Below are 14,068 nucleotides of genomic sequence, written 5' to 3' on the forward strand. Positions count from 1 at the left end.
GTTCCTCTGCCAAGCTCCAAAAGAAAATAATGGCTGCCAACTCTTCCTAGGTACTCTTGGTCTGGGCTGATACCTCTGGGACCTTCTCAAAATGGGTTGGGACAGATTCTCTTTTCTGCCTGAACCTCAGCAGCCCAGTGCCACACCATATACCTTTCAACAGAAATGGCCCAGCTCCACAACTTAAACATCAAAAGACCAACACACCAAATTTGTTTCAGTGCTAGAGACCCTGGATCATGTGGCTACAGTGGCTAAGGACACCTCAAAATTTCAGAATAGTATCATCCAAGGAAAATCTCAGGAAATCTGATGAGAATGTTACACAGTAAGCTGCCAAGCTCAGTGAGCCTAAAAAGTTAACAAAAGGCTCAACCTGCACTAACCATAGCCCAGTCAGTTCTTAGACACTGACTTTAGTAACACCGTGGAGAGATATAACAATCATTTCAAATTGACTTTGCTGGTCTAAGTTTTGATAATTCCATTTGCCTTTGTGTTGTAACAATATAAAGTAGATTTGTTTGTGCCTGCAAGGAGGCAGGCTAAAGTTGTGGGTGGGAAACTGGAGACACTGGTCAGGAAGGGCACACCGGTGGTAGGATTGATGTTTGAGCATTTAATGCCTGAAATGACTGTATGATGAACAACTTGGTAAATCATGATGTTATAATAAAACTTCTTTAAAATTGGACCAGAGACATGCTATTTGGGTTAAGATGCCTGCCTTGAATACTATGAACCATGATTTAAATCCATACCACATATGATCCCCAAGCACCACCAGAGGTCACTCCTGCTCACAGAGCCAGAAGTAGGCCCTGAGCACCAATGACCCAAAATTCAAAAACATTTCTATTATTTGCTCTTTTATTAGACTAGTAATATTTTATTTAGGGGGACTTGGGGGGGTACATCAGCAGTGCTCAAGAATTAATCCTGACTCTGCTCAGAGATCACTCCTGCTGATGTTTAGGGGATCCTATGTGGTGCCAGAAAATAAATCTGGGTTTGTGTATAAGACAAGTCCTCTGATAGCTGTACTGTCAGTTGAGCCTCTCAGGTAATGATATATTGTCAAAAATTACATGAAGTGTGAGAGGTAACTAGTACAACAGGCATAAAGTGCTTGCCTTGCATACAGCCAAACTGGGTTCAATCCCGGCACATCATATGATTCCCCCTATCTCTGCCAGGAGTGATCCCTGAACACAGAACCATGAGTAAGTCCTGAACAAGAAAATATGCTTCCCTTCCAAATGTTTATAAACAGTCAAAAAAATAAGGAAGAAAGGAAGGAAGGAAGGAAGGAAGGAAGGAAGGAAGGAAGGAAGGAAGGAAGGAAGGAAGGAAGGAAGGAAGGAAGGGAGGGAGGGAGGGAGGAAATAAGAAAGTCAAAAAATAAGAAAGAATCACAAAAAAAATAAGAAAGAAAATAAGTCAAAAAAGAAAGAAAGAAAGAAAGAGAGAAGAAAGAAAGAAAGAGAGAAGAAAGAAGAAAGAAAGAAAGAAAGAAAGAAAGAAAGAAAGAAAGAAAGAAAGAAAGAAAGAAAGAAAGAAAGAAAGAAGAAAGGAAAGAAAGAAAGAAAGAAAGGAAAGAAAGGAAAGAAAGAAAGAAAGAAAGAAAGAAAGAAAGAAAGAAAGAAAGAAAGAAAGAAAGAAAGAAAGAAAGAAAGGAGAAGGAAGGAAGGAAGGAAGGAAGAAAGAAAGAAAGAGAAGAAAGAAAGAAAGAAAGAAAGAAAGAAAGAAAGAAAGAAAGAAAGAAAGAAAGAAAGAAAGAAAGAAAGAAAGAAGAAAAAGAAACTATGCCTCCTCTCCAAAAAAAATTTAGCATAAGGAGCAGAGAGAATGCTCAATAGGTTGGAGCATATACTTTACATGAAACTTCAGTATCTAACATGGTTTCCCAAGAGCATGGTGTGGCACAGAAACCAGAAAAGAAACATGGAAGTTTGGAAAAGTAGATAAAAAGGAAAAATATGTAACTACTGCATATTAACATATAATAATCATAATCTACCTGGGTTATCTGGAAAGGTTATTCCCAACATTTTCATCTTTTAATTACATCACTATATGATTTCTTGGGATTATATAAAATTTGGGCCAGAGATAGTACAGGGGGTAAGGCCTTTGCTTTGTACCAGCTTGAACCCTGGTGCCACATCAGGGTCCTCCTGCACCACCAGGGGCGATTCCTGAGTACATCCAGGTGGTATCCACCTGTACTTTCAGCATTTGGGGTAATGAGAGTGGAACTATGGATGCCAGGGATCAAGTCAGGCCTCTTCATTCAAAGAATGTGCTCCATCTCATTGAGTTATCTCTCTGGTACATTAGACAATGCTGTTTGACAGTTATTTAATGTCTTTCCCCATAAGATTGCAGCTCCAAGATTTTAGGAAACTTTTTTAATTTTGTTTTTGGGTCATACCCAGTGGCACTAGTTACTCCTGGCTCTGGACTCAGAAATTATTCCTGGCAGGCTCGGAGACCATATAGGATACTGGGAATTGAACCTGCGTTGGCTATGCTAACAGTCTAGCCCCACATGAAACTTTTTCTTAATAATCTCTAGAACAGAGGAGGGAAATAGAATTATTCTGGGGCTGGAGAGATAGCATGGAGGTAGGGCATTTGCCTTGCAAGCAGGTCATTGGTTCGAATCCCGGCATCCCATATAGTCCCCCAGAGCCTGCCAGGAGCGATTTCTGAGCGTGGAGCCAAGAGTAACCCCTGAACGCTTCCGGGTGTGACCCAGAAACCAAAAAAAGGAAAGAAAAAGAAAAAAAATAGAATTATTTCCAAAGTAAAGTATAGTTATAGCACAGTGGTAGGGCATTTGCCATGCACGCGGCTGATCCAGGACAGCCTGGACTAGATCCCCAGCATCGCATCTGGTCTCCTGAGCCTGCCAGGAGTGATTTCTGAGAGCAGAGCCAGAAGTAACCCCTGAGCTCCGTCCGGTGTGGCCCAAACACCAAAAAGAAAAAAAAAAAAAAAAAAGAAAAGAAAAGAAAAGAAAAAAAGAATTATTCCCAGAGTAAAGGAAAAGGTCATAGGGCTGGAGCACATGGACCAGTGAGATAGCACAATGGTAGGACGTTTGCCTTGCATGCAGTAGACTCAGGACAGATGGTGGTTCAAATCCCAGCATCCCATATGGTCCCTCGAGCCTGCAGGAACTGATTTCTGAGTGCAAAGCCAGGAGCAACCCCTGAGCACCAGCAGGTGTGACCCAAAAACAAAACAAAACAAAAAGCAGATGTCTTGCATATTTGAGACTCTGAGGTCTTGGCATTGCAGGGAAGGAGAGGGGAAGTCACATCATGTATTAATATTAGATATAAAAACAATATCATACAATTCAAACATACCTAACTTTTCTAACATTTTATTTATCTTTTTAACCACTCATTTATAACTAAGAAATATATATATATACACACATATATAAGTATTTATATATTTGTGGATTTTTTTTTCCTGTAAAGTGCTGATTATTGAACCTAGGGCTTCAGACATGAAAGACATATACTGTTCCTTGAGCCATAACCCCCTCCTATACTTGAGCTATTTTGAGAGATTAATAGTAAACAGTAGTGGTTAGGGATGTGACGTAAGCACTAGAGTTCATGCCTGAGTTCAATCCCAGCACTGTCTAGTCCCCGAACACTACTGAGAACACAATGAAGAACCACAACAAATGTAGCAGTAAAGAACTGCTGGCAATTCCATAGTTAATTAAAAGGTTTTTAATATAAAACAGAATAAAAAAATACAGTAAGTAGTTATATAATTTGAAAACTCTTTTCCCCAACTTCTTGTTAAATTGCAAGTCCCAAGCACCAGGCTAGAGTAGTTGCTGAGTATCACTGGTATGGACCAGGTAAACTGGTATGAACCAAATTACCCTCCCTCCCCCCGCCAAAAAAAAAAGAACTGAAACTCAACAAATATTCTATATAAGGTTTTGTTTCCTATCTTTTGGTTTGATATAGTACTGAAAGACATTCTAGTCTCAAACACATTATTGAGTATTTAAATTCTTAAATTTTTTTTGGGGGGGGGCCACACCCGGTGGTGCTCAGGGGTTACTCCTGGCTGGCTGCTCAGAAATAGCTCCTGGCAGGCACGGGGGACCATATGGGACACCGGGATTCAAACCAACCACCTTTGGTCCTGGATTGGCTGCTTGCAAGGCAAACACCGTTGTGCTATCTCTCCGGGCCCAAATTCTTAAATTTTTTAATTCATAATTAACACTGGTTTACCTGAGATGCGTTTTCTTCTTTTATTCTTCCTCATTAAAATACTATTGTTCACAGGTTAATAAAATACTATTATTCACAGGTAATATCCTATTCCCATCGATTACCAAAATTTTATAGTTTTATCTTTTAAGTGTAGCATAAACATAATAAAACAGTTGGTAAACATATAGAATTTGAGCACAAACAAGGCCCACAAAGTACTGCTGTGTAATGTATCTAGCAACAGGTTGATCAGGCCAGTTGTTATATTTGACAGCAAGAAAAATACTAACTGGTTTCTATTCAGAGCTGTGATTAAACAAAGACTGGATTCCTTTCTTTCAGTTTTAGAGTTCAGAGATAATGAATGGTTTTTATTTGTAGCAGGCAGCTGGATAAGTTTCCAAGAACAGGGCACTACAGCTCCTTTAACTAGAAATTTGGCAAAACTCAAAATTATATCGCAGAATAATAATGTACTAAGAATCGTCAGGCAAGAAGCAACTATCCAAATACAAAAGGCTAGATTACCCATCCTTCGAGATACTGCTTCTACATTTACCTGAACTATGTAAAGCGTTATGAAGAGGCCAATAGCTACCAACAGCATATAACCTGCCACTTGTATCCAATCTTTGACCTGTGCTCTTTTTCTAAATACATAGGACCCAGTTTGCACACCAGCCATGTGAATTGCTACATATCCCACCGAAGATAGTATTCCTTCTCTGTTGGCATTTAGTAAACCAACCCTTGTACCACTGCCATCAGCACCATACAAAAGAAATATTTTTAATGGGGTAAAGTCAAGGGCTAACTGGTATAATACAGTAATGCTAATAGCCACAATCCAGGATTTATTTAGGGGGAAAATAACCAAAAGCAGTGATGTTACCAGTTTCACTACTATTAAGGTAAAGAAAAAGTTCCAGTGAACTCCATATTCAGTTACGTGTTCCTGATAGTCTAGAGATTTTATGAGAACTAATCGTCCTATTCCTAGTAACATTAATGGCCAAGTAGTGTATAATAGCCTTAAAAGGCAATTAAATGTAAACCCCTGTGTGTGTTTATTCCTAACTTCTGAAGAAACAATTGCAGCTCCAAACACAAAGCCTCCTACCCCAATATCCATTGCTCCTATTCCATATAGTTCCGCTTTGGCAAATCTTCTAGGAAAAATTGGGAAGTCCACAGCCAAAATGGCAATTGCAGTAAATACACTGTTAATGACACGGAAACAGGAGATGGCTGGAATATATTCTGATTCTAGACTGATCTTCCAGAATTTTTCAAGAATTTTTTGGAAAGGCAATCTGTCAAAGCAAGTCCGCCTGCTGTATATTTGATAGAGCAGCCCTGCCCCAGTGACAATTAAAGCAAGGTCCTCCAGGAGGACAAAGGTAGATAAAACAGTCAAAACGGTCACCATGGGAACTATTAGGACAACAAAGTCAATCAAGAATCGAGTTCTCCAAGCGTGTGAAGAACCCAAGTGCTGTAAGAGAATAAGCAGGAGTCCTCTGAGCAGGATACACAATACAGGCAAGCACAAGCCCTCGGTGACCTCAAGAGCAGTGGTTCCATTGAGGTTACTGACAAAAGCTTCCTTCATCTGCTTTTGAGACATTTTTTTCTTCCTGTGAAACCAGAGCAAAGGAAGGCATTTATGGAAATCTACATTGCTGTGAAGTTAGCAAACTTGATTTTACTCTTTTGCTGTTTTTAATTTTTGGTTTTTGGTTACACCTAGTGGTACTCAGGGATGGCGCCTGGCACAGTTCAGGGGACCATAGGGGAAGCTGGGATCAAACCTAGGTCTGCTGAGTGCATGGCAAGCCCCCTACCTACTAAGACCCTGATTTTACTCTAATTTCTAGGTTTCAGAGCAGAGCATTAGGCCCCAGTGATTTCAAGCCAGTGCAGAACCCATCTCTTGTGGGTCCCCTTACAAGAACTGTGTAAAGGTTATTAAGAGAAATTTTTCATTTTCTCTTAGGGGGCTGGGAGATTTATACAGTATGATTCTTGTTTGTCTAAAGAAGGCTTCACAACCAGGTAGAAGATCGCAAGCACCACATATTAGGCCTGAGAGAGAGAGAGAGAGACAGAGACAGAGAGACAGAGAGAGAGAGACAGAGACAGAGAGACAGAGAGAGAGACAGACAGACAGACAGACAGAGAGAGACAGAGAGAGAGAGAGAGAGAGAGAGAGAGAGAGAGAGAGAGAGAGAGAGAGAGAGAGAGAGAGAGAGACCCATGGCAAGGAAGCTGGGGTGTGGCCCAAAAAGTAAAGCTAAAAATGCCAGACCTTCAGTGATCCACGGAGCCCCTTATCCTTATCCTCTGTCCAGACAGGCACATTTTTTCAGATGAAGGTCTAGATGGGTTGCTAATGACAGGGTGCGAGTGGGTGAGTCACAGGGAGAGAGAACACACTAGTAAGTCCAACAAAAACCACCCTTGGAGGGGGGAATAGCATGCGTGCATGCACGAAGGCCTGTCGGGGGCTCAGCAACGATACCTCCAACCGGATCACCCGAATCGACTAGCCTTTAAAACCAGCGTCCAGGCACAATCGAGATTCACTGAGCACACCGCCCCGCTGCCAAACACTTCCGCCTCCCAAGCCGAGCTTCCTGCGCATGCGCAGATGCGTGGTTTCCCGGAGCCCGGGAAGGCGGCTGCGTCCGCTCCCGGGCCAGCTCCCATAGGTGGTAGTCTGTGGGAATATGGATGGAGGCTCCCCTATAGCCCAAGGCCTCCGGGGTCGCCGGGGCTTCACCAGCATCAGCGAGATCCAGCCCGGGAGATGGGGGAGGTTCCCACTTCGCGACGCCCCCCGCCCTCAGGACGCCCGCCGACCTCTCCTCCTCACGCACGGCCTCCCCGTAGCTAGACAGACCCTCAGCTCCGAGGGGCGAGGCCGGGTCTCCGCGCTCCGAGCTAGGCCACGTGCGCCACAGGTCACGTGTACAGGCCAGGCCACGCCCAGGGGCGGAGCCTCGGGGCTCCCAGCCACACAGAGCCCAGCAGGGTCGGGTTGGAAGGAGCCGGCGGGAGCCGCTTTGCGCTTCTTTGGCCTCCTTCCCGCCCCGGCCTCTTCCCTCCCTCCCTCCCTCCCTCCCTCCCCGGCTTCTTCCTGCGCCCCGCTCCGCCCGTCCGCCCGCCTTTCCAGCCCCGGGTCACACACGCGCTGGGCGGTTCGGGGCCGCGGGACCGGTGAGTGCCACCCTCTAGCCGGGACCCCGAAGGGTCTGTCGGGGAAGGCCGCTTGTGTCCCCTTGCACCCCCTTTTTTTTCCTGCCGCTCCTGCGTCCCCAGAACCCCAAGACCCCCTTCTTCCAACAGGCCTTTTGCAAAGTGCCACTCCACTTTTCTAAGTGGCCGACCCGGGGCGGTCTTGGGGAGGGGGTCAAGTGCCCGAAGGAGGCCGGCTCCGGCCCCTCCCGAGGAAGTGGGCGCCGGGCAGCCGTGCCCTTGCTTAGGGGTCACGTCCACCTTCCCCGGGAAGGGCGCCCTCTCCTCCTCCCCCGTGCCTGGTGCTTCCAGAGCGGTTCCAGAGCGCCTGGCCTAGGCACGGGGCGTCCCCGGTTTCCTAGGGTAGAGCACGAGGGTGAGGGCACCCCCTCTTCTGAGCCTCCTCCAATCCCTGTTCTCTCTACTCTGCTGTCCCCTGGGCGGCCCGAGAAAGAATCGCAGCCTGCAAAGAGTCGTGGATCAGGTTCCCACTGGCCTCGCCACGACGGAGTTTCTTCCATTCATTACGTCGCACTCCCGCCCACAGTGCTCACCCACCCTTTCTAGAAAGTCTTGGCTTGGCTGGTATCCGAGGGGCAGGAGCTTGGAAGGACTGGAGGAAAAAAACTTTTGCTAGGATCTGACCGGACTAGATGCTGGCTGGGAACTGAGGTTGCAAACTTCATTTGCAAAGCGCCCTCTGAGAGACTAGCTTTTTGATCCTGTCTCAGTATTGTTAGGTATGGAGAGAGATCCTTGTTTTTTTTGTTTGTTTGTTTTTTGTTGTTTTTTTTAACAAAAGCAGAAACACTGTAAGAGCTTCGAGAGCCCTTGTGATCTGTGGGCATCGGATTCTAAACCCACAGCCTAGTGTTGCTGACTGTTCCCCTTTCCCTCTAGCTCAGGGGTCTCAAACTCGCGGCCCCCGGGCCATTTGTGACCCTCCGTACATTTTGTGGCCCTGCCCTAGAGGAATCTTTTTTTGTTTTGTTTTGTTTTAGTTGTTTGGGTCACACCCCCCCAATGTTCAAGGCTTACTACTGACTTTGCACTCAAGGATCACCCCGACTTTGCCTCCTGCGGCCCCGAGGTAAATTGAGTTTGAGACCCCTGGTAGCTTAAAATGAGCTTCCAGGTGTGGAAGCTTTGCTCTTGGGAAAGCTTTGAGCTTCAGTCCAGGAGGCCCTCTCCCTGACTAGACCAGAAATAGGGTACAGTCCAGCACCGTGCCTGTTGTCAAGTTTCCATGGTAGACCCTGCCCCTAAGTTTTTGTTTTTTTTTTCAAAGGACAGACAGATTCAGAACCTCAAAGTCTCCACCAGGATTACTCTGGTACAGACATCCTCATCCTCAGTCCCTCCTAAGGATATCATTGAGACCTGGGAAATTCCACATCTGAGAGTCCGTTTTTGGTTTTTTTGTTTTTTGTTTTTTTTTTGGTTTTTGGGTCACACCCAGCAGCGCTCAGGGGTTACTTCTGGCTCCATACTCAGAAATCGCTCTTGGCAGGCTCGGGGACCATATGGGATGCTGGGATTTGAACCAATGACCTTCTGCATGAAAGGCAAACGCCTTACCTCCATGCTATCTCTCGGGCCCCCTGAGAGTCCGTTTTTTAACATCTATCAAAGCCCAGCCTCACAGCTCCCTTCTCTGTCATCTTCCCCTTCTCTGAAACAAGTCCCCTCCTTTTTAAGTTTTGGGCCACTGATCACAGCACTGCTCAAGGCTTACCCTTGATTCTGTGCTCGGAACATCCCTGGTACTGCTCAGAGGACCATATGCAAGGGGAGTTCCTTAACCTCTAGAGACTATCTCTTTGTTCCCTTCCCCTTTTTAACTTTCTAACAGGAGTATCCTGTTAGATCCTGCCCATCCTTAGGAGCAGGAATTACCACATTGCCCCTCTGCCCAAGTACTTGGGTTTGCCCTCTATGCTGCCAGGACCTCACTGACCTTCACAGCCACTCATGTGCGGTAGGCTTTACTATCAGTATTTTCAAGGTGAGGCAGTCAAGGTGGGCCAAGATGGTGACGTGGCTACCAGGTAAATGACTCGGCTGTGATTTCCCTCCTACACCACAGCTTGCCTGGATCCGCTGGCAGGAGTGTTTTCAGACACCCCGCCCACCAGGTGCTGGTAATAGGGAAGTAACATCATTTTGTCCAGAGCGGGTAGGACCTACGATTACTACAAGTGTCTTTGTCCTCCATGGCACACTGACCCAGAAGATTTGCAGCTTCCCCTCCTCATCCTGAGAGTAAAACTGCCCCCAGGAACCTCTGCCAGGCACTTGTAAAAATTTCCCTTGTTCCCTAATTGGCAGGAGCCAGAACTGACTCTCCCTCTCTGCTCAGGCTCGCCCAGGTTCTCATTTGGATTTCTCTGGTTTTGTGGGAGTAACAGGAGTTGAGTCACCAGAAGACGCTCTCCTCGTGTGGTTCTTGTGTCATGTCATCGTCTCTGGGGTGACTCGTCCAGATTCTACCAGAATTGAGCCCTTCCTTGGACCTATGCACCAGCCTGGACCCCCATGAATGGGTGGACAGCACTCATGCCTGCAACCCAGAGCCCTGGCTGACCACGCTTTCACAGGATGCTCCAACAGGTAAGGCCTTAACCAGGGCATCCAGCTGCTGAGGACTCTGCCCATTCTTTGTTTGCTAGCATAGAATCCAAACTGCTTCTCTCTCTTTAGACAGTTATGTTGGTGCTTCTCATCATTATTAACAAGCTCTTCCTGATCCCTAATTTGAATCTTTCCAGTTGGAGATTTTAGCACTTTTCTTCTAAAGGCTAATGGTGTGTGTAGGTTATTTATGATGTTGATGGGAGAACTTAGGAATGAGGGAGGTGATAGCTTTAAGAGAGAATACACCCCACCTCACTCTCCCTGGGAAATGGGGGTAAGTGCGATTTGGACTGTCTGCCATGAGCACCTCCCTGGCACAGATGTGAAATCCCACCAGCCCTACTGGGCAGCTGTCAAGCTGTACTTGAGGTCCATTTGACCTGCACAGCATAGGAGCTGGTCCCACCACTCGAGTTTTTAGAAAGCTGTGATCTCAGGCTGAATGAGGAATAACTTTCAGTAGGAAAATAAAAACCAGACCTAATCTCTGCCCAGGTTCCCATGTTCTTCATTTGCTGTCTTAGAAAACACTATCAGGAAGAGATAAATAAAGTAGTTTTGTTTTTTAGTTTTTGGGCCACACCCTGCCTTCTGTGGCTTATTCCTGGCTCTGTACTGAACTTAGAAATTACTCTTGGTAGGCTGGGGAACTATGTGAGATGCTGGATCTAAGGCAAATAAATGTTCTACCCACTGTGCTCTTGCTCCAGTCTTTTGTTTGTTTGTTTGTTTGTTTTTGGTGTTTGATGCTCAGAGGTTACTCCTGGTTCCACACTCATAAATTGCTCCTGGCAGGCTCGGGGGACCATATGGGATGTCGGGATTTGAACCTCCGTCCTTCTGTATGCAAGGCAAATGCTCTACCTCCGTGCTATCTCTCCGGCCCCTCTTGCTCCAGTCTTAGTAAAATAGTTTTATTTAGGGAAATATGAGGGGAGAGCAACATTCAAGTCAAAACATGGGCTTCTACAGCAGGGAGAGGAGAACTGACCATGAGTTAAGCCATAAAGGAAAAGAAAGGATTTAAACATCTCAGGTTGAGATGCTGGTGATTCCAGAATGGGGAATGTGTGTTGCTTATAAAGCAAGATTTGTAAGGCTTTTCTAAAACTGCCCCTCACTTGGGGATTTCTGTGCAGATTAAGACATGCCATAAGGGAAAAAGCTTGGCTTTTTTGGTGGTCCTATCCTGTTCTTATTACAGCCATGTTTGTTTTTTTTTCTCTTGGAAATTATTTCTGAAGCAATCCACCCTTCTCTGGGCGGTGTCTCAGTTTCTACATCTCCAAAGGGGTGTAGCCTTCATGCCTTGGGACAATTTTGGGGCTGGTGTCAAGAACACCTTTAGTTCTTCCATGAGAAAACTCATTACCAGGACTCCCTTTTTGCTTATGTGCTTCAGGTAAAATAGAGTGGATCAGGGAATCCTGAGAGCTCTTTGACCTTCTAAGCCTGAACCAGTGAAAGTACTCTTAGAGATGACCCTGCCAGCCCAAATTATTCAGGCACCATGAGATCCTGGGGGTTCCAAAAGGAGATATTCATTGAAAAAAGTAAGAATAACTAAGTGGAGGACAATCTGCCTTCTGGGCGATGAGATCAGGGACAGAAATATGTAAGATGACCTGAGTGAACATGTAGGATTCTTTTTTGTTGGTTTTGGTATTTTGGGCCACACCCAGTAGTTCTTGGTGTATTCCCAGCCTGGAAGGGTTCCTGCTCAGTGTGTGCTTGTGGGAAAGGGTATGCTGCTGGGAGGGTGCTGACCTGGGTTTGAACCCAGACACTACATAATGTTCTCCCAGTCCTGCCAGGCATGATTCTGAGCACTGCTGGTGCAGTCTAAAAAACAAATGAACAAAAACCTGCCTTATTCCTGGTCTCTACTACTGAATGGACTACCTTGGCACAATCTTTGTAGGATTCCAGCCATTCTTCTTGTTTGTTTTTAGGCCACACCCAGTGGTATTGGGGATTAGTACTTGCTGCTCTGTGTTCAGGGATCCACTCCTAGCTTTCCTCCCAGCTTTGCACAGACTTCTGCATCAAAGCATGGACTCCAGTCCCATGAGCCTCTCACTTGTCCTCCAATACTTTACTGATCAGCCTTACCACATACTAATCAAATTGAACCACTTCTTCTGTGCCAGGGGCCAGAGTGATAGCACAGTGGGTAGGATGTTTGCCTTGCATGCACTGACACTCATTGCCAGGAATGAAATCAGAGCACAGAACCAGGAGTAACCTCTGAGTACCACTGGGTGTGGCCCAAAAATCAATGCTGAGCTTTTTTTTTTTTTTTTTTTTTTTTTTGGTTTTTGGGTCACACCCGACAGTGCTCAGGGGTTACTTCTGGCTGTCTGCTCAGAAATAGCTCCTGGCAGGCACGGGGGACCATATGGGACACCGGGATTCGAACCAACCACCTTTGGTCCTAGATCAGCTGCTTGCAAGGCAAACACCTCTGTGCTATCTCTCCGGGCCCCAATGCTGAGCATTTTAAGGTATAATTCTGTTTAGTCCTCAAAATTAATGTACTCAGGACTTACTCCTGGGTCTATTCTTGTTCTCTCTGTGTTTTTTTGTTTGTTTATTTTGGTTTTTGGGGGTGCCATACCCGGCAGTGCTCTCCTGGCTCTATGCTCAGAAATCACTCCTGGCAGGCTCGGGGGACCATATGGGATGTCAGGATTCAAACCACTGTCTTTCTGCATGCAAGGCAAGTGTCCTACCTCCATGCTATCTCTCCAGCCCTCAGTGATTAATCTTGGCTCTGTGCTCAGGAGTCATACCTGATCTGGGATTGAACCCAGATCAGCTGCTTGCAAGGCAAATGCCTTTGTGCCATGATATGATCTTAAGGATCATTCCCAATTGGACTGGAGGATCCATATGGGATGCCTGGGATCAACCTGAGTCTGCTGTGTACTAGACAAATTGTACACATCTGCCCATTGTGCTCTGACGCCAAATTGGAAACACTATTAGAAGCCTGTTCTCTTCCTGCAGTAAAACTCCCATCCTTTAGGGGCTGAAGAGATAGCACAGAGGTAGGACGTTAGCCTTACACAGGGCCAACACAGGATGGATGATGGTTTGACTCCCGGATTCCATATGGTCCCCCAAACATGCCAGGGGTGATTTCTGAGCACAGATCCAGGAGTAATCTCTGAGCACCACCAGGTATGGCCCTTTAAAAACCAAAAAAAAAAAAAAAAAAAAAAATCCCATTCCTTGCTAGCTGGTCAGATGTCCAGCTTCATGGCCCTGCTCTTCTCTTTTATCTCCTATTTCCAGGCTAATGGTCACAGTCCAGACTCTGCTGCCCAAAGTGGAGAAACCCTTAGGGAAGACCTGCAGGATTTTCTGGGTGGGGAGAATCCGCTGCACCAGCTCGATGACCTCACCAAGGTGAATCCTGTGACACTAGAGACAGGTACGGGCCTCCCCTTCCTCAAGTGTGCATCTCTGAGAGGCTCTGGGTGAGGAGGACATTCAGCTGATCTCTGGCCACAACAAACCCCAGACCTTTGCCTGGTAGCTATCTCCAGACTCCCTGGCACAGGCTTTGCTCCAGATTTGGGGCTCATCTTAATTAGATCTTGTTACTATTCATCAGGGAGCTGCTGGCACTAGACTAATTGCAGAGGGAGCCCTATTAGGCAGATCTGTGTCTGTGTGCGGTTCTGTCTGCATTTGAGCCAGAGTTTGCTAAGGACACCTCTGCCTCAGTCCTAAGGTGTCTGCAGGCCCGGTACTCCGCAGACACGTTCTACACCAATGCTGGCTGCACCCTGGTGGCTTTGAACCCCTTCAAGCCGGTCCCTCAACTTTACTCGTTGGAACTGATGAGAGAGTACCATGCTGCTCCTCAGCCCCAGGTAAGCCTCTGCCATGTCCTGTGACCTAAGGGCCCATCCCCATTAGACTCACAGGACATC

The 14,068-nt window shown here is 46.2% G+C and overlaps 2 protein-coding genes across 2 annotated transcripts in view; one reads left to right on the plus strand and one right to left on the minus strand.

The window, feature by feature from the left end:
- Window positions 1-4,284: 4,284 nt before the first annotated feature.
- Window positions 4,285-5,944, minus strand: PIGW (phosphatidylinositol glycan anchor biosynthesis class W). Its single transcript, XM_049771865.1, has one exon. The coding sequence runs from the start codon at window positions 5,881-5,883 to the stop codon at window positions 4,375-4,377; it is 1,509 nt and encodes a 502-aa protein (XP_049627822.1). The 5' UTR covers window positions 5,884-5,944; the 3' UTR covers window positions 4,285-4,374.
- Window positions 5,945-9,904: 3,960 nt separating this feature from the next.
- MYO19 (myosin XIX) overlaps window positions 9,905-14,068 on the plus strand; it is a 28,814-nt gene continuing 24,650 nt past the window's right edge. Inside the window, exons 1-3 of the mRNA XM_049772773.1 lie at window positions 9,905-10,103; window positions 13,425-13,563; window positions 13,860-14,008. Of these exons, the coding sequence (XP_049628730.1) occupies window positions 10,092-10,103; window positions 13,425-13,563; window positions 13,860-14,008 (300 nt within the window). The 5' untranslated portion in view covers window positions 9,905-10,091. The remainder of the gene's footprint in view (window positions 10,104-13,424; window positions 13,564-13,859; window positions 14,009-14,068) is intronic.

The sequence above is a fragment of the Suncus etruscus genome, chromosome 1 (assembly GCF_024139225.1).
Source record: "Suncus etruscus isolate mSunEtr1 chromosome 1, mSunEtr1.pri.cur, whole genome shotgun sequence".
In the NCBI taxonomy this organism is placed as follows: domain Eukaryota; kingdom Metazoa; phylum Chordata; class Mammalia; order Eulipotyphla; family Soricidae; genus Suncus; species Suncus etruscus.